General features: G+C 27.8%; 2 protein-coding genes across 5 annotated transcripts in view; one reads left to right on the forward strand and one right to left on the reverse strand.

Annotated features, from left to right (window-relative positions):
- Positions 1-1,283: 1,283 nt before the first annotated feature.
- LOC136084507 (uncharacterized) lies at positions 1,284-4,715 on the reverse strand. Its single transcript, XM_065804567.1, has 4 exons — positions 4,547-4,715; positions 3,223-3,520; positions 2,773-2,856; positions 1,284-1,492 (listed from the first exon to the last, which is right to left on the reverse strand). Exons 2-4 carry the CDS (start codon positions 3,518-3,520, stop codon positions 1,389-1,391), a joined length of 486 nt encoding a protein of 161 aa, XP_065660639.1. The 5' UTR covers positions 4,547-4,715; the 3' UTR covers positions 1,284-1,388.
- LOC100206910 (uncharacterized) overlaps positions 1,335-22,369 on the forward strand; it is a 50,254-nt gene continuing 29,219 nt past the window's right edge. The window contains exons 1-4 of one of the 4 annotated variants that reach the window (XM_065804565.1): positions 1,382-1,504; positions 11,831-12,343; positions 13,073-13,145; positions 20,714-20,793. In XM_065804565.1, the coding sequence (XP_065660637.1) occupies positions 13,084-13,145; positions 20,714-20,793 (142 nt within the window). In that variant the 5' untranslated portion in view covers positions 1,382-1,504; positions 11,831-12,343; positions 13,073-13,083. Of the gene's footprint in view, positions 1,505-11,830; positions 13,146-20,348; positions 20,463-20,713; positions 20,794-22,369 lie in introns of those variants that run through there. The other 3 variants (XM_065804564.1, XM_065804566.1, XM_065804563.1) reach the window with 3 other exon arrangements.

The following is a 22,369-nucleotide window of genomic DNA, read 5'->3' on the forward strand; positions in this document are numbered from 1 at the left end:
TTTTCATGTTTTTAGAAATTTTATAAAGCTTTTTAAAAGATTCTTTCCCTTTTGTTTGTTATAGTATGTTATATCTTTATATATATTATGCATATAATATCCGTAGGCCTTTAAAAATGTTTAATTTTGTATTTTAGGAAATTAGAAATTATTAAAAAATAATTAAGTGTGTAAGCGAAAGGAACCCACACTTCAACCACTTTGGCATGCTTTATCATCTTTTAAAACTGTTTAATAAACCAAAAACTTATTTGCTAAACTTTTTAAAACGGCTTATAAATGCTAAAAATCAAAGTTAAGGAGATATTAACGAAATGAAATTTTCAAGAAAAGTAAATCTGTAAAATTTGATATAATTTACATAACTTGAAGTTTACATGTTAAATATTTGCATAGACTTTCGTTCAAAATAGATAAAATACAAATCATTACGGATTGCGGATTTAAAAATATGCCTAAAAGCTTCGTAAAAAAAAAATATTTTTATTTATATGTGTATTAACAAATAAACAAAACATAATAGTTTTTAAAACAACGATTGAGGGAATTTAAAACACGTCATTTTTAAGAGGTCTGAACTCCAATAGGAGGGGTAAAAAGATACTTCCGTTACACAATTTACTTGAGAAAACGAAGTATAAACATCTAACTAATACTGCTAAAACAAATATTTACTAGAAAATTAATCATGGAGTACAATATGATTTCAAAGATGAAAGTTGAAGAGTTACAAAACTATTTGAAGTTAAGAGGAGTAAAGCTAAATGGTAAAAAAGTAGAGCTAGTCGCTCGTGCCCAGATAGCATATAGACGTTGGCCCAACGTTGGATCGACGTCGAAAAATTCGTTGGCCGATGGTCGGCAATCGACATCGAGCCAACGTGGATTTGATAGTCGGCGCGACGTCGCAACCAACCGTTGGGCTAACGTTGGCCCAACGTCGGATTTTGATGTCGGGCGAGCGTCGCATTCTGACGTTGGTCCAACGTATAATTCAAATAATATTAGTTTTACTTGTTTGCAAAAATTTGATTCAAAAGGTGTGCTCATCTTTTCAATCAAAAAAAAGCTTTTGCAATCAAATTAAAACTATTTATTTGATTAAAGTGTAACTTTTTTCAACTAAAGGGTAACTATTTCTTTAAATAAAGCACAACTATTTCTTTGTAATGTTGAATAAAATGTCCAAATAAGTTTGAATAAAATTTGACGCTGATGAACGAAAATAAAACATTGATTAATGAACCAACTTAAATTAAACAATTACTTAGAGAAAATCAATGTTTGTTGTAATAAACAATATAATTATATCTTAATATTTGTACAAATGTTCAAACAAAATGTTCTTCTCGACTGCTAAGCATCCTTACGAATCTTGCATCTTTACTTCACTTGAGACTAACAACAACGTTGGAATGCTCCTCGTTATACAATTTGGTAGAAATCTTTGAATTTGCATCTTTCGTTTGATGAGCTTTAGGCATAACTACTGCTAAAATTATAGGTATTCATATATTTTTGTGTTTATATTATTAGCAAACACTTATCAGTTTCTATTTTTTTACACAAAGTTTTGTCAATAAAGACTGTTCAGAAATCTGGAGGGGCAGTATATATATATATATATATATATATATATATATATATATATATATATATATATATATATATATATATATATATATATATATATATATATATATATAAATATATATATATATATATGTATATATATATATAAATATATATGTATATATATATAAATATATAAATATATATATATATATAAATATATATATATAAATATATATATATATATATATATATATATATATATATATATATATATATATATATATATATATATATATATATATATATATATATATATATATATATAGAACCCTTAGATGTTGTCCGAAAGTTTTTTCCATATTTTGTTGACAAAAAGTAAAAATTAAAATGCAAGACCGGAATTTTTTTTTTTAATAATGATCGACTACCTGCCCCAACCAAACCCTCAGTCGATGTAGCAGCACTCCCTTGCGGGTCAGGCTATTTGTTAGTCGATGTAGCAGCACTCCCTTGCGAGTCAGGCTATTTGTCAGTCGATGTAGCAGCACTCCCTTGCGAGTCAGGCTATAAGATAGTCGATGTAGCAACACTCCGCGCATGATTTACAGTAAAAAAAATAAAAATAAAAACATTTTATTAAAAAAAATAAAAATAAAAACATTTTATTAAAAAAAATAAAAATAAAAACATTGTTTATATTGTTAAAAATATTCAAAATGTTTTAAAAACATTCAGAATGTTTTTAAAAATATTCTGGTCAATTAAATTTGCGTTTTTGTGGTTTTTTTAAAAAACGATTATTTTGTAATTAAATTAATGGTTTTTACTTTCGTCCAACACGCAAATGTTGGACGAAAGTTAAAAGTAATTAAAAGTGACGTATATGTTGGCGTAAGAATCACTTTTTTCCTTCCGCTCTTCCCAAAGCCAACAAACTATAGATCTATATATATATATATATATATATATATATATATATATATATATTTAAATATATATATATATATATATATATATATATATATATATATATATATATATATATATATATATATGTATATATAAACACACACACATCGAATATAAAATCTATATTTAAGTAATAAAATAGTTAATAACAAACATATGTTAAATATAAGCACAATATACAAATAAAATGTCCATAAATAAAAACAAATTTTTTTTTGGATATACTACCTGCATTAACATGGCGACAAAATATTTTTTTTTTAATAATTACTACATTTGTTGATATTTCGCTTTCATTTTTTAATACCACATCTAAACAAGAAATTATTGAAATATTAAAATTATTGAAAATTATTAAAATAGTATCAGTATTTTACTGCAAAAACTAGAAGTAATATGCTTCAAAATTCTCTTATACAAATAATATATGAATTCCAATCACCATTAAAATGCTGCAAATGCATATAAAATACATTACTTTATCCCTTTTTAACAGCTGTTAAAGAGGGATATGGTAACAAATGACGAATTACAAAACAAATGCTTCACTAGACATAATTGAAAAAAAAATTAAACTTAAGTTTCATTCAGTAAATAATGACACGTGTTAGTAAATAAGAATGAAACAATGAAAAATCAAAACATACAAAAGAAACATACTATAAGATGTGGTAATACCTTTTTCATCAGGATTGCTATCCAGATCACTTTCATTTTCTGAGTCTGATGTGAAATAGCGTTTATCCTGATCATCGTCATATTGATTATTAGGAATTTGAAAAGGAAAATTATCTTCATCATTGTCAATATCAACCTCATGTGCATTGTCATCATAATAAACATTTTCAAAATCATTAGAAATGCTACAGGTAGACACATTACTTTTCTGATAATAACTTTCACCATAAATTTCTTCCATATCTTTATCAACTTGCTCTCTCACTCTTCTTCTGTTTGTTGTATATGAAGCAGCCATCTAAACAATTATCAGTTAAATTATAACGTATAATATTAGTAGCATAATATTATTAATCATTGTTAATACAAAAAAACAAGATTTTAAAAAGATTTAACTTGACTACTTTAAAAATTAGAAGAGCAAGAGGTGATTTGATTTTATTTTATAAAATAAGTAAAAATATGGATAAAGTTAAATGGAATGATCCTCCTAAAATAATTAAATATGCAATAACAAGAGGTCATACTCAGAAAATGCAAAAGCAATTCACACATAAATTCACTACCACAAGATTTAACTTCTTCACAAACAGAACAGTTAACAATTGGAATAATTAAACAGGAGAGATAATCAACTCTAATAATGTGAATGTCTTCAAAAACAAGTTTGATTGTTTCAAAAACAAACAAAAGAAAATTAAAAAAAATAATGAAAAAATGAAAAATAAAAAATAAGCACTTTTCCAAATGCTGTCAAAGTTTAACATCTACATTGTATGTTAGATTCACCACATTGTATGTGCACAGCAAAAAAATAGTTTATTATTATTATCATTATTATTATTATTATAACATTCTAGCATTTTACATCTTTTACCAATTTTACATCCTATTATAAATATATAAAAACAGTAAATTACTTAAAGTTTTTTAAGAACATTAAGAAATTTACTATCAATATTGATTAGTCCAAATATTGATTTATCAATTCAATTTTAATTAAGAAACATATATCTTTTAAATAAAATAAAAATCTAAGAGCATAAAATGTAGTCTTGATGCATGATGGTAGCCTAATAGAAACGTTATAGCACAATTTTGTAGATTCTCCTGCAATCAGTGCTGCTCTGAGGAGAATTCGGTGAAGCAGCACAAACTTCGTTCAGGCCATGATAATAAATGGGGTACTCAAGTTCTTGATATAAAATTAAAAATTCTACTATCTTTAATGTAAAATAGACAAGTTTATTTACAAATTATGTAGCTACATAACTAGTAAACTACTAGTATAAAGTTAAATAAACACAAAAATGAAAATAAATACCTGTATCTCTTTAGCCAACTGGATTCTAACAAAGGGGATTTTTTTTCACAACCACTTCTTCGCGTGATTCAATCTTTTTTGATTCTTTTAATACCACTTCTTCTCGTGATTCAAACTGTTTGTTTTAGAATAATTTCTTTACAACTTCTTTGCATAAACCACAGCTAACAAAACGGGATTTTTTTAAGAACGGCCGAAATTTTTTTCAGCACTAAAACCTGTAACACACTAAACGTATTCAAAAAAGCAAAAATTCAGTCGTATTCCGACGTTGGCCCGACTTTGGTTCGACGTTATGACTTGAGTGATAAAATAAACCAACGCTTCCGACGTTGTGCCGACGTTGGCCCAATGTATGTGTGCTAGCTGGGTGTGTTTGCTGCAATTGAAAACAATGTTCTACCAACAAAAACAGCAGTAAAAGTTGAGGCAGATTTAAAAAAAAGAATATAGTTTGAAATTAAATTAGACAATATACAGATCTTGAGAACATTGTGCCTACAAGCATTTTGTTTTCTGCTGTTCCAAAGCCAAAAATCGACTTTATTCGTGAAGTTTTGATCAAAGTTGATATGCCACCAGTTAATTTGCCAAGCATTGACAGTTTAATTTCTACCTCTTCATGTTGAGCTGAATTTTTTACAAGTTTAAAAGTAAACGTGTCAATTGAAAATATAAAACGAATAGAATTAGTAACTCGAGGTCGAAATGAAAATGAAAATTGGTATCACTATTGAAAAGGTGTTATAACTGCATCTAAAGCTCACGAGGTAGCAACGAATATGGATTAAATTGAAAAAGCTAATGGTGGGTACCACAACTTTTGGTCACTTAACCAAAAAAATATCAGGAATGACATTTACCAACCCAAACATTCCAGCCTTAAAATATGGTCATACAATGGAAGTTGAAGCAGTGAAGGCGTTTTATGAAAAAATGAAAGGACATCATAAATATCTGACTTTATATGAATTTACCTAGGCTTTACCTGGATTATAAACATCCTTACATTGGAGCAAGTCTAGACCAAATAATGTCATGTGATTGCTGTGCTAAAGCATGTATTGAGACTTTTACGATGATGAATGGTACATAGGGCTTGTACTTGAGATTTGTAATGAAAACCAAGATGTTAATGTAAAATTCATACATAGAAACAAATTAAATTTAAAATGGACTAATGATGCACAATCAAGTCAATATTGGGTTCCATTTGACAAAGTAATATGTCAAATAAGTGCCCCATCCATTAAGGGTAGAAGTGCTCGTGACAACAAACTTGCTAATAATGATTATGAAAGTATTATGAGTTATGTAAATCAGAGAGAAATTAGCATACTTGTGTTTCATGTGTATATACATTTCTTCTTTCAGCATTTTTTATTTTTTTGAAGTATAATATAACTTGCGCTATTAGGTAATCTTTTAAACTTAAAAAGCATTGCAATCAAAATCCTAAAATTATGCCATAAGATGGAGTATAGGTCTTTAACTTTTTTTTGGTGATTGTCTATATATAGAACCTTGCCATTAAAAAGTTTCATAATTTATTTTAACTGTCTACGCTACTTTCTATGCCTACAAAGTGAATATAATTTATCGTATTTTTTAAAAAAGTGATATTTTAACAGGCTGCTGCAAGTGCTAAAATAACTTTTAACACATAATATTAATTTTTTCCACAAGTGGTTACTCTAAGTATACAAAAGTAACAAAAAATTAGCACAGCTTTTCTGTTTGTATTGAACTGTAGCACATTAAAGTTTACAAAATCTTTTCTAATATTGCGTTATTTAGCAATTTTGAGGTGCAAGAACTCAAAAACTGTTTAAAACCAGTCTAAAACACCTACAAAAAAAGATAATTTTGGGGAAAAACTATTAACCTAAATAAGTTCATGTGATCATCTACTTTATTTAAAAAGTTATGATATGGTAAAAATCGAAAAAATCTACTGTCAGAAAAAATCTACTGTCCAGACACTCAAATTTTTCCGATTTTGTTCAATATTAATTCAATTATAACTTTTGAACGATTTGGTCAATCAAGCTGAAATTTTCAGGATTGTGTTATTTTCATAAAAGCTGTGGGTGGTCAAAATTTGGAGCAAATTTGAGGTGGTACCCTGGGGCACTTTTGAAAAACTAGGTGATTTCATATAGAATAACCCTGTTATAAAGATTACCATTTGAAATCTACTTTTAGCACCTAATTTAAAACTTTTCAAAAACATTTTTTTATATTTAGGTTTTTATCATATTTTAAAAAACAAAGTTTTTTTGATTCCACTTTTGCCTTTTTGCTTAATTATTTTCTTCTAATTTACCTCTAATTCTATTACCTTTGATTAAGTATATATTGAAATATTTCTTGATGAAATTTTTTTTGTAGAGTTTGTGTATAAAATATACAATGCTATGATATTATATTGTTCGAGGACAAATTGTAAAGTTGGTGGATGAAATTTAAATAGAAATCATCAAACTTCCCCCCCCCCCCCATTTCTTTAACCTTTATGGACTATTTGTACCACCATAAAATATATAAGTTAACTTATACAAGGTAACTTTCACTATCTTTACATAAAGTTGAAGTTTTTGAATTTTTTAAAGAAGTTTCTGCTATGATTTTGTACTTCGTTTTATTGTACTGGTATGATTTGTATACTTCGTTTTCTCAAGTTACGTGGGTAGTATGATAGTTTCTATTCTTATCCCTTCTGCAGGGTCTCGATTGTGAATGTTGTGAATGTATGTGAACACAATGCTGGGGATATGCCAAAACGATCAGTTAAGTCTTGATTTAGAAGTCCTAATCTTAATCGGATTAAAACAAGTAAAAACTCGTTTCATTGTGAGTATTTTTGATTTTTTCATTGAAGCATGTTTTTTCTTGTTTTTAGAATTAGTAAACTTTTTTGGACCAGACCAATAAAGAAAAATACGATAAATATTGTTTGATTAGTAAAAACAAGTTCTCAAATAATTTGATTGTTGATAAACCAGTGTAAAAGTTCATTTTAGCATCAGTTTTAATTTTCCTCCATGTAAATACTGAACTTTTAACACTATCAAATAACTTTTGACGCTTTAATTTTTAACAAGTTAATGTTAAGGTGTTTACTATACTGATAATGGATTCAATTAAATTGCTCTTATCAACACATACTTTACAAACTTTACTAAATTGTATAGAGCAATACGAATGATCAGATTCTGGCGAGAAAAATGATACATTTCCTGATGGTAAATTATTTTCTTCATCTGAATCTGTTGAAATATCATTAGAATGAGGTGGTTGTCTAGAAGCAAGTGTCTTAAAAGTTGAACAACTAGTAGCAGCAGTCAAGTTTTTGCTTTTTTAATGGTATAGGGTGTTTTAAGAAGTTCCTTCTAGATTTATTAGCTTTTATTTCATATCCAAGACATAAAGTAGGCGTAGGATTTGCAGTTAAAGGAGTTCCATCAACAAAGTGTATGAAGCATACTCTATCACTATCTGTTGGCTGATATATTATCTTATTTATAAATTCTCTTCTTAAAGCTTTGACCCATAATTGTCTTTCGTTATTTTTCTGATTTGCTGATGGAAATTTGTATAATAAAAATGGCCTTTCACATAATGAGCATTCATCTCTGCTTATATTTTGTTGGTGTTCATTGATTTTCAAAAAATTTGTTTTTAGATTCTACTTTATAATTGAATAAATTTTATTTGAATGCTTTCAACAGATGTTATACTTCGCTTTCTAAAATTTTAATGTGAGATTTGATACGTTGTCTCGACTATTGACCCTCCAACGGGGTCTCAAACTCCCAAATCATAATAGCGCGTTGCAAAGCTCAATCCGTGTATTGTATAACTATATTGAGCAAACGCGTCATCTGATAAATCTAAATTGTAGGAATTTTTTTCGTTTATAATAAGTTAGTTACAATAAAAATTTAAAGAGTTTAGCTAAAAATGACTAAATCTTATTTTTATAACTATATGATTATTTTAGCTGTTTAACACTTGTAATACAAATAATAAATTTTTTGATAAAAACAAACATATATGTAAACTTCATTTTATTAAAATTATTTTGACTTTTTTGACTCAAAGTATTTTACTTTGAAGTTGAAAGTTTTGCTTGTTTTATTACTTCAGAGTGTTTTAAACAATAAAAAAATGTTTGCCGAAATGCAGCAAACTTTTTTAACACTTCGAACAAGCAATTGAAATTTATTATTGCAGTTAATAAAAATGTCAATTAATCCTCTTTTGCACACCAATGGTGAACTTTATTTACAAGTGTTACTTCAAATATAAAAAAAATAAATAACAAGGTGAACTAAATCGACAGAAGGTTGTCTTAGCCTAAAACCTGATCAAAGTTCCATACTTTTGAAACATATCAAAGGTATCTGTTTCATCTAAAATTGAATGTAATTCTGGAAGTTTGTAAGCAATAAAACCTGCAATATATAAAAGCCCTTGTTTGAATTCATTTGGCAAATGATCCTCACAATTTTCACATATTGGCATATCAAACTCCACATTAAGTTTACACTTATCACAGTGGTGGTGAGCAGTAGGAAATATTGTAAAATCTGCTTGCTCGTCCAGCAACTTTCTAGTTTTGTCTATTTTAAATTTTTGAATAACATTTTGCACAGTTATCAGATATGCCACCTGACCCTTGCCGATATATTTCCCAAACTATTTTTCTAGTGCATCTGATTGCATATGTCCTAACAATACATAAGATACATTGCAATTCAACAAATACTTGGCACAGCTTGCTAATCTTTCAGAAGTTTTTTGCAAAGCACTCGCAGTATCGATTGCTAACTTTTTCTCTCTTAATTTTGAATTTAAGAATATAGCAAAATAAGAAATATAGTTCTTAAGAAATCTATTTGCCAATCATTGACTGAAGTAATAGGCTTTCTTTAAATATCATTTAATCTAATATCTAGACCTTTTGCTTTACTGTTGACAATAAGCAACCACTAGTCAACCGTTTCAATAAAAAGTGCAGTATCTTCAGCTTCAGGAAAATTTACACGTTATGCTGCAACTGTTTCATCACAAAAAACTTTGTGATGAAACAGTTGCAGCTGATAACAATTGATAGACAAAACCCAAAATTTTGTCTTTCAATTGGTTTTGGTGACACAGCTTTTTGTGTTAACAGTGACAACTTAACTATTCAATTATCTGCAGCATGAAGTTGAATTATAAATTTTTATTCTGCAAGTCGCACAGTATTGTTATCATTTAGCAATTTATATTTTAAACATTGTAATTTTTCAGTGTTCCAATTATTTCGAATATATTTTAAAATATGCACAGTTTCATTTAAAAGATAGTATGCTGGAACATTTTTTGCACTAAAATATTGAAATGTTTTTTGATTTACTAGACAGTTATCCATTATTAACCCAAGAGGCTTTCCACCTGCAATTATGATTTGTTGATTTAATTCTTCTATCAAGCTTCTTTAAAAATTTGTTGTAGCTTTACAAACTGGAAAAACTTTTATAGCAAGTCGTTGGCCACCAAAAAGACAAAGTAGCATTAGTGCTAAAATTGTTTTTGCTTTTTCTTGGACATTTTCCGCTTCACGATACACAATACCTATAACCAATAAACAAAATTGATAACTTCTTAAAAAATAACTTTTTAAATGATTTATTATTAACTAATTGAGAGTTCTACAATTATTTAAGCTTTTCAAACAACTAAAGACAAAAATCTTAGCTTTCCAGTTGATTAGTTAAAAATAACTTACCACTAGAGTACTGTAGCCCAGGTTTTATCTACACCTCATCAGCCAAGATAAAGCAGTATTTTTCAAGTTCCTGAAGCTCTTTAAATATCATCTTTGAATATTCAGTATCTTCAAGTTTATTTATTTTGTTTGTCATTCGTTGTAACTCTTGTGCACTTGGCAAAACAAGCTTCTCTATGAGATCAAAATATACTGAACAAGATTTTGAATAAAGATGCAATGCATCAGAAATGTCTTCTAAAGAAAATGGTGTATTGTTTGTTATATTTAATAAAGCTACTTGATGCCTAATATAACTTGCTCGCCTAGAATCTGTTTCATTATTAATAACATAACTAACAGCATTTTCCAGTTAAGAATAATATTTTATAATTCCTTTGTTTAAAAAAGACAGTTTAATTTGTAAAAGTTGGCTATATCCAATAAAATAAATATCTCCAGAATCTTCTAAAGTTATATATATTGAAAACTTAGCTACTGGTTCACAATGTTCATATGATATTAAAGATATATTTTTTTCTTTTTCAACAAAATAAAATTTTTCTTCACAGTTATTTATCATTGACTTCAAATTTTTTACAATTAAATTAAATTGTTTAGCGTCTATTTTTTTGAAGTTTTCGAACTCATCAGGTAAACTATTTTCTTTCAGAGCACATCTCAGAACCCAGTGACAGAACCCAGAGACATCTTGTTTTCTAGACACTAATGGAATACAAGACACTGGTATACCTTTACAGACTGATGGAGGATGCACTGGAACAAAACTATGACCTTTGACTTTTTTTTAATTCTGCATCTTTAGGCCAGTGCTGAGCACAAACTCGCTTATAATCTGTAAACACAAAGTTTGCATTTGGAATTTTTTAATCCATAACTCGCGATCCTCGGATTTAAAGGGAAATCTATACATTGTGACATAAATATTATCTTTTACTTTTGATTTGTAACTTGAGGAGCAACCATAAACGTAGCATTTATTTGGCATTTTACGAGTTCAACTATAATAGTTTAAATCAATCAACCAAAATCCTCATTGAAACTATACTTCTCCGTAAAATTCGCTAATTTTACGGAAAATGACCTCTCGCGGCCTGTTTAAGAAGATTCAAAGATATTTTATAAATTTATAAAAGTTGAATAGGAAATATAAAAAACTTACAGCGTGCACATCTACAATGCCTCGGGCATTATTAGTTAAAAGCGAGTTGACTCTTCCAATATTATACAGAGTATAATACTATTTTGATGGTTTTCTAATTTCTGTCATTGTTGCGCACTCTTTTTAGAATGTTTAACGAGGATTTTGCAAAATTGCTGTAAAAGTTTAAACTTCCTTATTACCTTAATATTATATATATTTAACTTTTTATTATTTTTAGAAATTATAAATTTAATAAAATGATTTATTTTAAAAAAATTAAATTTTTTAAGTATGTTCTCAATAAAAGCATAGATTTTAAACCCCCTTACTTTTTTCTTTAAAAGTGTTTTATTTTGTATTTTAGAAAAATCGAAAAAGAATAAATGAAAAAAAAAAAGAATAAACGCAAGAATCGAAAAAGGAATCGAAAAAGGAATCGAAAAAGGACTTCCGCATTAGAGATCCGATGTGAAAACTCCTCGGCCACTCAGCCATATTGTCTTATAAAAATTTTAAAACCATATAATAAATAAATAACTCTATAAAACGGAAATAAGTGCTACAGATAATAAATAAAAATTATTTAAACATAACATATATTTTTCAATATGATGTATTGTTCTTTAACAATATATACTAAATTTATTTATCTTCTTCTTATTAAAACAACAATATATCAATTATATGAAAAAGTGTATTTATTGCTTTACAAAATAATTTTGTTTTTATTTGTTTTTTAGGTGAAAAAACAGAATTTATACTATTTCTTACTGGCAACAAGATGAAAAGGATTCTAAAGCTGTTGATTATTACATAACAAAATTCCAGCTTGCTGCTGACGTTGTTTCATGAGAATTAATATTTTCTTAATGTTAATGTGTGTTATTTGTTGATAGTCTTGATGTGTACTATTTTCATAACTTTTATGTTTAATAATGCCAAAAAAAATATCGCAGGTGTTGTGACTTGCAAAATAGATACTGCAGGTGTTGTGGCTGTCAAAAAGGTATTGCAAATGATGAAATTTGCAAAATAGATACCGTAGGTGTTGTGACTTGCAAAAAGATATTGCAAGTGATGAAACTTGCATAAAAATTTTGATAAACGGCTCTGCCTTACCTTTACGCGGTGTCTATCGTTAAAAATGATTATTATATAGTTTCATAATTGGAACTTTAATTTTTAATCATTTACTAAAAGCCAAGACATAACTAAGTAACTAAATATATCCTCTGTGTAATTAAAATTTTTTTAAAATTTTTCTATTCATATCTTGATTTCTTTTTTGATTTTGATTTCTTTTCTGATTTTTATTACTTCTTTATTTTAAAACAGTCCTAGCATTCCATTGATAGCAGTTCTATAATATTACTTTATAAGGTTGTGTTGTATTATTTTATAATGTTGTATTTTTTAATATAAAATAATATTATACATTACAACATTATAAAATAATACAACACAACCTTATAAGGTAACGCAAAGTTATTACAACTTTGATTTGAATGAGCACAACACAGATGAATGGGTAATATTTAGTATGTTTTTAATAATAATTTCTAAACGATACAAATAATTATAAAATTCCATCATTCTTTTATTTTAGTTTAAAGAAATATGTATTTTCGAATAGTAAAGATGGCGGAGCAACCCACTCTGGTTATACCAGGCGACATGAGGTATTATAATTGCATTTAAATTTTGTTTTGGAAACTTTTGTGCACAGTAAAAGCAATTAGAAAAGAAATTTTTATAGTCTAGGAGGGGAAGGACCATAAGCCCTTCCCCCCTATATGTCAACCTATGCACCACTGGTGTATGTTTAGATCAAGTAGAATATAAATTTAATTTTTATAATTGTTATAATAGTTTTGATTAAAAAAACATTGATAAAAATATTTATTTTTCATACTTGACCAGTTTCTTTAACAAATCTGTATATCGAAAAAGCGGTACTTAAAACGTTATAACTTTTGTTAGGTATGTTGAACTTTGATAATTTTTCACCTTTAAAATATTATATTAAAGCTTTTTCTAATGATATATAACAATCTAGTATTTAATTGATTTAAAATTTTCATGTCAGGTACCTAACAGACAGGATGTAATGATTGCGTTTGGACAAGAGTTTAAGATGTTTTATCCTATCTTAACTTAAGTGCATCCTATCCTACCCTTATCCTAACTTAAGTGCATCTATCATTCATAAGCATTGTGCATTGAAAACGCAGTATCTAAATTGTCTTTTAATATTGCGTTTTTATTGTCAGAAATACCTCATTGGTTTCGTAATAGTGCATTAAGACGTGAAAATTACATTAATTTGTTTAATGTAATTTGAAAAACCTTCGTTTACAAGGTAGCTTGCTTGTGAAAAAGTGATCTTTAACGTTTTAATGAATTGGGAAGAGCTTAAAGCTTATTTTATTTGTGCTGAACAATCACCTTCAAATTTTACATACAGATTTAAAGCAAGACTTTTAAAAGAAATGTTGTTAGGCATATTTTCTTATATAGGCAATTTTCTTTTTTTCACTTTACAACACCTGTTGTTCAGGAATTTGAAAAAATAAATAGCCTCTTTCAGCAAACAAAAGCTGATCCAAGTGATCTTTACAAATGAATTTTTTTCAAATGAGCCTTAAGCACAGAATTTATGATTTTAACAGCAACAAGAAGAGTATATGCGAGGTTGACTTTGCGAGGTTGACTTTAGTGCTAAAGTTATAAAAGAATGTGATTCTTTTTTACGAAAGTGCAATCATAGCACTGACTCGTGTATCAAAATAAAAAATGTAAAAGAAAAATGTTTTTGTGTGCTAGATGAAGCTTATAGTCAAGTAACATCTAGACTACCACCATCAATGGAGACATAAAAATTTATCAAATTTGAATCCAGATATAATTTTGAGTAAAGAATCAAGACCCAATATTTCTGAACTGCCATTTTTACATCTAGTAGAAGATGACTTGGACTTAATAGAGGAACAGTATTGAAAAATTGCATTCGTAGATTGGAAAGATGAAGAACCATTTAAAATAGGTGGCTTTTCAACTGATACTGAGCAGTTCTGGCTAGGTGTACTCCAACATAGTACTTTTAAAAACCTTGCAAACTACGCTTTAATTTGTTTGATAACACCTGTTAGCAATGTTGTAGTTGAGAAGATATTCTCTTTTGTATCTGCAACTAAAACAAAAACCAGAAATAGAATTTTACTAAGTATGTTGCAGCAAAGATTTTCATCAAAGAAATGCTGACTAATTTTAGTTCAGATATAGTGTACAAATCTAATATTGAAGACTCTTTATTTTCAGAAAATGTTGATGACTTTGAAGTTGATATATAACAATTGTGTAATTAAAGACTTCAAAAAATTTGTTTATTGTGTTATTTTTTTTAATGAATATATTTACATGGCTGACGACCCGATTTTCGATGTGGAGAGGTTATAATCGTCTATTTCTAAAAAAAATCATCTAGAATTTTCTCTTAAAAAAAAAGGTCCGTTCGAAAAAAAGTGGAGAGACCCCGGCGTCGTCGGCCCTAATTTACCCCGAATTAATATAATAATGAAGCAATCTATATAAGGTCTACCATGGCATTATTTCATGAAAAGAATAATTTTTTTTCATCTTTTTATTTAAGGAATTATTACTTTAGAAACGACAATAGGATTAAAATCAAGTTTTTATGGTATTTTTCTGCTTTTGTTAGAGTAATTGGTAGGGGATAAAAAAGCTTCCACAAGGAAAATAAACAATTTAGGGCCTTTATTCCCTATTAAAAACAAAATTTTTGGACCATTAAGTTTCTAAAAAAGACCATTAAATTTTTTGAGTGCCGACTAATCTAATATTGTACAATTGTATCAATCAAAATAAAAACAAAAGTTTTACTCAGTATGTTAATTTAAAACATTTGTTTACGATTGAAAAAAATTTCATTTCTTAAATAAACATTACTATATTTCAAGGGGTTAATCAAGCTATATAAATAAACGTTATAAAATAGAACAAAAAATAATAAACTTTCAATAAAAAGCGTTCTTTGGTCTTAAATGTTTTGTCTGTAAATATGTGCTATTATAATTTAAGAAATTTTTTTATATAACTAAAGAACAGTGTCGGACACAAAGGAAGGGGGGGGGGGTAATGGGGGTAACTATCCCCCCTAAGAAATGTCAAATTTCAAAATATTATTGAAAAATGTGTAAAAAAAAAAACAAAATACAAAAAATTATTCTGCAGCGAATCGAATCGAAGAAAAACAATGAAAGTTTCGAAACATTTTAATGTTATTCATTCTATTATTTAAAACTGTTTTTAAAAACTTACGAAAAAAAAAATTGATTTGAAAATTAATTTTTTTTTTTTAATAATTTAACTTTAATTTGTAGTATAATTTATATACGCGATGCCGTTTTTGGTAGATATTTATTTTTGAAGTTGCAACACTTCAATTTATATTACACTTATATACACTTCAAGTTATATTTAAGTGAGATACGAAGAATTATTTTTTAAACAGTAACTGAATGAATTTCTTATGAATTAGTTTCTTATTTAGAAAACAAAAAATGTGTTTATTACTATTTTAATTAAATAAATGACAAATGATTTTTACTATTTTTAATGAAATTATTTTTATTAGCTACAATGACCAACAGGGTTAAGAGGACAAGCTCTTTAGATAACTATTTTGTCAAAAGAATTAAAATTCTACCAATACAGGACCATGCTGTTCCTATCGTTTTGCCTTTATCTTCGGTGTCATCATCCGAACGATTTAATTGTGCATTTATTGGCGGGGCTGAAAATAATTGAATTACAATGAAACTTAGTGCTTTTTCTCCAGAACCTGGACTTGGTATGGAAGCTGCTAATTTTACAAGTAAAACTAACTCAGAAATTAATAAAGAAGGTTCAATACCCGCGACAAAAGATGATAGCTGTTTGCCTATAGACATTGGGGCATTTTTAACACGTCAGGTAACTGAACAAGATAAATACCGAATGTTGAAATGCAATTGGTTTCCTGATTCTAATAACAAAATCCATATTCTGCGCATTTAAAGAAGGGTAAGAATGTTAATTGCTTTTTTTCCGAGAAACATATGAATAAATTTTCGTGGATAATGATTTCAGTATGCCTTTATAGAACTTTTTGTAAGTATTGCTTTCTTTTTGCAAAAGTTGGGGGAATACACGGTCAAGTGCAATTACTCAAGCTGGTTTCTTAACCTCTTCAAAGCTATTCAGAGTTTTTGGGTAAGGATGGAGACTTACAATTACATGATTGCAATGCGTGTCACAAAGTTGCTGTGTTGGCAGCATCAGATTTCATCAGAACATATGAATGTTAGTCTACAGATGTACGTAATTTAGTTAACGAAGGAAGACTTAAACATGCTAAAAAAAACAATTAAAGCTTATAATTGAATCTATAATATTTCTTGGTCGACAGAATATTGCTCTGCGAGGTCATCGCGATGATGGGCAGATCTTTGAAATAAATTAACACTCTTCAGTAGTTAATGATGGCAATCTTCGGGAATCGCTTCGCTTTCGAGTGAGCATTGTGGACAATATTTTAAAAAACCATTTGAATAACTGCAATTCTAAAGCAATATACATAAGTAAAAGTATTCAAAATGAAATAATTGAACTATGCGCTCAACAAATTCAGGACTTAATTAAAACAAAAATTTTTAAAGGAAAATTTTATAGCGTTATATTTGATGAAACAACGGATACCAGTCATAGTTCTCAAATGACACTTGTATTAAGATATTAATACGGATATATATTGATGTTAGTACTCCTGAAATCCATGAAGATTTTATTGGTTTTGTGAACTGCCATACTAAAGATTTTATGATTTTGCTTATGAACCTGTATTAACTGGAGAATTGCTAGGGAACACAATTGCAAACAGATTGACAAAATTTGGCTTCAATTTAATGGATTGTGTTGGTATAGGTACTGAAGGATGCAGCCTTATGTTAGGTGAAAATAACGGAGCAGTCACGAAATTACAGAAGATCCTACCAAATGCAATAAAAAATCCATGTTACAACCATACTTCAAACTTATCAATTTCTAAATGTTCGTCAGTGCGAGCTGTTAGAAATACAATTGGCACAATGAAAGAACTATTATCATTTTTTAAAGCTTCGCCGAAGCGAAGTAACGTTTTTAAATATATAAATAAGGAAATGCTTACAAGCTTATGCGAAACGAGATGGGTTGAACGGCATAATTCTGTGTTAAGTTTTTAAATAATGTTTAATAAATATAGTAGAAACGCTTGATTTGATATCTCAGTGGAATGAACGGGATTCTTCAACAAAGGCCGCATTACTAAAAAAGGCAATATTTGAGACCTTATTTGTAATAACAATTTGTTCATTAGCCAATGTGTTAAATACCACAGTCTCTTTAAGTGAGGCTCTTCAAAAAAAATCATTGGATACAAAATATGCAAAAACTGTTCTTAAACATACCATAAAGATATTAAATAAAAGACGACAGAATAAAGAAAACTTTAATGCTATATTTATTACTGCATCAAAGTTTCTGGAAGACCTAGGTTTAAAAATCAAGATTCCAAAAATTACAGGAAAACAAAATAATCGCGCAAATCTTAATACCAATGATCCTCTAACTTACTATAGAATCAATGTTTATTTACCGTTACTTGATAGCATACTTCTAGATTTACGGTTCAGATTTTCTGGTCAAACCTTGAACTCTTTTGAATTAAATGTAGCAATACCTAAAAATTTATTAAATAAAACAAAGACAGAGTTAACAGCATCTATAACTAATATAGTGAGTTTTATGAAAGGGCTGCCCAACATAAATACTGTTGATGAGAATGTCCAATTAATGAAAGTTTCTTTATAACTTGAATTTTGGGAACTAAAATGGAAAAACGCAATCAAAAAGCAACAAGACCTACCTGAATGTACACTGGAAGCATACAAGCAATGTAATGGAAATGTCTTCCCTTTAATTAAATGTATTTTGCGACTGCTTTGCACCCTTCCTTTTAGCGTTGCTTCGGGAGAACGGAGTTTCTCGGTTTTAAAAAGACTTAAAATTTGGTTAAGATCCAATATAGGACAAGAACGATTAAATGGATCAACTATGATGCATATCCATAGAGATTGCATCATAAATGTTGAAAAGATTATTGATAGTTTTGAATCTTCGAAAACTAGAAAGCTCAATTTTATATTGTAGTTTATTAAATTTATAAAAGTCTTTATTAAAAAAAAAGAATATACTAAAGATGTTATTTTGTCTTTTGTTGTTCATTACAGACAGGGCCAGATTTACCTATAGGCAGACAAGACTGCAGTCTGTGCACGATGATTTTAGCGAGCTCAATTTTTAAATGGGATATCGTGGAAAAAAAATTGTGGTGTTTAGGGCCCTCGAGGTTATAAATCCTTCCCTTATAACAGACTAAATATTTATTTTCGACGTTTTATTTTTTCAAGATATTTATATACAGATACATTCAATATAATTATTAGCAAACTTTTCTAAAAATACTCTAAATAATTAGATAAAAAAGTGGTTTATCTGAAGAAGAAAAAAACGGATTTTTTTTGTTGGTCAAATTACCCCTCCCCCCTTCCTAGGACAATGACCTGGATCTGCCACTGCTAAAAAATATATATATTAAATTAAATAAAAACTATTTTCATAGATTTAATTTTTTGATAATAATATAATAATCATTGTTTACTATTAAATAGTTTTTAATTTACTATTAAAGAATACATAAAATAAAGTTTTTATTCATTTAACTATTTAACTTGACTTGTCTCGCAGACCAGATATCATACTGTTTTCGTGAGAAATGTAAGAGTGCTACTAAATTTACCCATTTATACCTGCCTCAACCCAAACCCTCAGTTGATGTAGTTGCATCCCCTTGCATATTCTACCTAAATCAGTCGATATAGCAGCTCTCCTTTTTATGTTCTCAATATATCAATATATTATTTGTTCTGCTTTTTTGAAAGCTAAAAAACCTCATTTTGAGCCATACTATCTTCTGCTTACCTTTATTTTTATAACTACGACAGTTTTTAAGGCATGTTGATGTGCTATAAAAAAATGATTAATGCAATATTTATCCGATTGTCTTATTTAAGCCAATAAGATTTATATTTTCAAAATTAAACCAATGCGATCGCGGAGGGTTTGTCTGCATTTTGGCCACTTTTGGCTATTTTATTATATATTTCTGGCTACTGCATTCGCAAAATATCTGGGAAGCCTTCTATTTATTAGATAGCAGTGCGTAGTCAGTTAAAGAAAATTACATTTAAAAAAGAGTAAAATCCAAATAAAGAAGAACTAAAAAAATTTAGAGGTGACACCATATTTTAGTAAATAAAAAGAAATGTTGGTACATTTTGAGAAATAACTTTTATTGGTAACTTTTTATTTTAAAGTTGGTTTATAAGTCTGTTGTTAAATTTTTTGCTTCTCAAATTAAAAAAAAAAAAAAAAAAAAAAAACATAAACAATGTGCGTGTGATTCCAAGAAAGATTTTGAGCTTTTAATAAAACGCAGACTCATAAAGTCATAACAATATAATATACTAATATACTAATACTATAGTATACTAAAATAATAATATACTAATACTAAAAATAATTTTTTCGGCCTGTGTCCTATCAAATATTCAAAATCTTATTTGAATTATCACGTTCTTAGAACGTTAACCCTCAAGATAAGAATTTTCTTATTTTAAGATCAGTTTGACACAATTTTATAATTATATTTCAATATCATAATAAAATTTTGCGATCATTGTAATCCTTAACTGCTTTTTATTTTGACAGTTTTGACTTATTTCCAGACTTATCATTTCAAAAGCGGCGATTTTCAAAACAAAAACGTTGAGCATGTGTATGATGTATAAATATAAAATTTTTTATCTTGTTTATTTAATTTTTTGTACCCAGTTTAAGTAAGATTTATAAATGATTCAATTTTGATTTTTATGCTAAGTAGAAATGAACATAATACTAATATGTTTTTGAGTTGCCCAGTTTTATTATTTATGTGTTTTTATCTAAAGTTATGAAAAATATATGGCTCTTGGCTGCTCACTAAAATTTAAAACTGAAATTATTTATTAAAGTTGAAAATAATTTAGCTTAAAGTTTACGTAAAACTTCATAACTAGTATTAATAATACTGATTGTTTATTAAATTTAGTATGAACATAGTTAATCATATTACAAGCAACAAAAGACAAGATTTAAAAATTGATATAACCCCAACTAGAATGACAGAAGGTATTTTAAAAGGTTTCAAAAATATATGCAGGCAAAAGTTTTAAACCTCCTGAAGGATGTATCTATTTTCAGATAACGGCAGAACTTTGTTAAAATTAAAAAATGTTATAGCATGCTAGTATAAATATCTCTGATATAAGCTAATATAAGATTTCTTTTAATTTTGGTGGTTTTAAACTTTTGGTTTGCAATATAATGATTATAATTTTTTTTTTTTTTTAACTGTTTGTTATCTTTTATATTCAGATAATGTTTTAAATTTGTTATTTTTATCAGGGGCCTTCTGCTTAATATCTCAATTTTGCACACACTTTAATTTTTTAAACTTTTAATATTTTTATTAAGTTCATAGACAATTTAAATTATAAATAATTTAAAATATTTAAGCTAAATCTGCAGTTAAACAGCGTAAAATAGTTTTTTCGTTTGTTTGTTAGACTTGCTCAAAGCGGCGAATTTTTAATATAAACATAAGGAATATTTTAATATCCTTTTAATTTTTTTTAAAAAAAGTTTCTTTTTTATTATTTGATAGACTGCCTGCCCCAACCAAACCCTCAATCGATGTGGCGGCAATTCCTTGTAGCAGCAGACTATAAGATAGTCGATGTAGCAGCACTCATTTTGTAACAGCAAGCTATAAGATAGTCAATGTATGTACTGAATAAATATTCCTTATTTATATTAAAAAGTCACCACTTTGAGCAAGTCTCACATTAAGCAAAAAAATAAAACTATTTAAGCCGCTTAACTGCAGATTTACCATAATTATAAATGCAGCTAGAACTAGCATTTATTAGCAGTCATAATTTTTCAGAATGCTTAGAATATAATTCTAACTAAAAAGAAACTTTTTTTTGTTATGGTTTTTGGTGTATGCAGCCATTTTGTTATGCTTACAATTAAATCCTCACCAGACAAAAAACTTAATCTTTTTGGTTAATCAACGCAATAGTTGTGTAGTTGTATAGCAAGTGGTATTGTTGTAGAGCAAGTCTAGCTATTGCTACTGTATATTATTATGTTTTTAGTTGGTTAAATTCTTGGAATATTGAAGACAAATCAATTTGTTTTTACAGTTATTGAGAACAATTTGTTCATTGTTGCTTATCATTTTGGTTGACAATATCTTGAGATCTAAATTGATAGAAGATGCAGTAAAAAAAATGTAATCTAATAATAAAACTTTTTCTTGTAAATTTTCAAGAAATAATGTTGATGTTCTCACCAGGACACATCAATATCATCTGATTAACTAATTTAACTATCTGCATTTAACTGGGAGGCTGGAAATCTTGAAGTTAAAAATAATTACACTAGTTTGTAACTTATTACTAATAGCGTACCGTTTGGTCGACGTCATGAAATTTTACTAATTAGAATTCTGAGATTGATGTTCGGGTAAGCAAATCATTTTTGTAAGCAAACCTGCTCTATAAAGTGTAATATATTTCTTATAAGACTTGTGACTGTGATTTAAGTTTATTGGCATTGGAAAAAAAATTTGAAAGAGGTTTTTTGTTGGAAAAAATTATCCAAAAACATTTTTTTAAATATATTTTTTTTTAATTTAATG

Source organism: Hydra vulgaris, chromosome 09 (assembly GCF_038396675.1).
Source record: "Hydra vulgaris chromosome 09, alternate assembly HydraT2T_AEP".
Lineage (NCBI taxonomy): Eukaryota > Metazoa > Cnidaria > Hydrozoa > Anthoathecata > Hydridae > Hydra > Hydra vulgaris.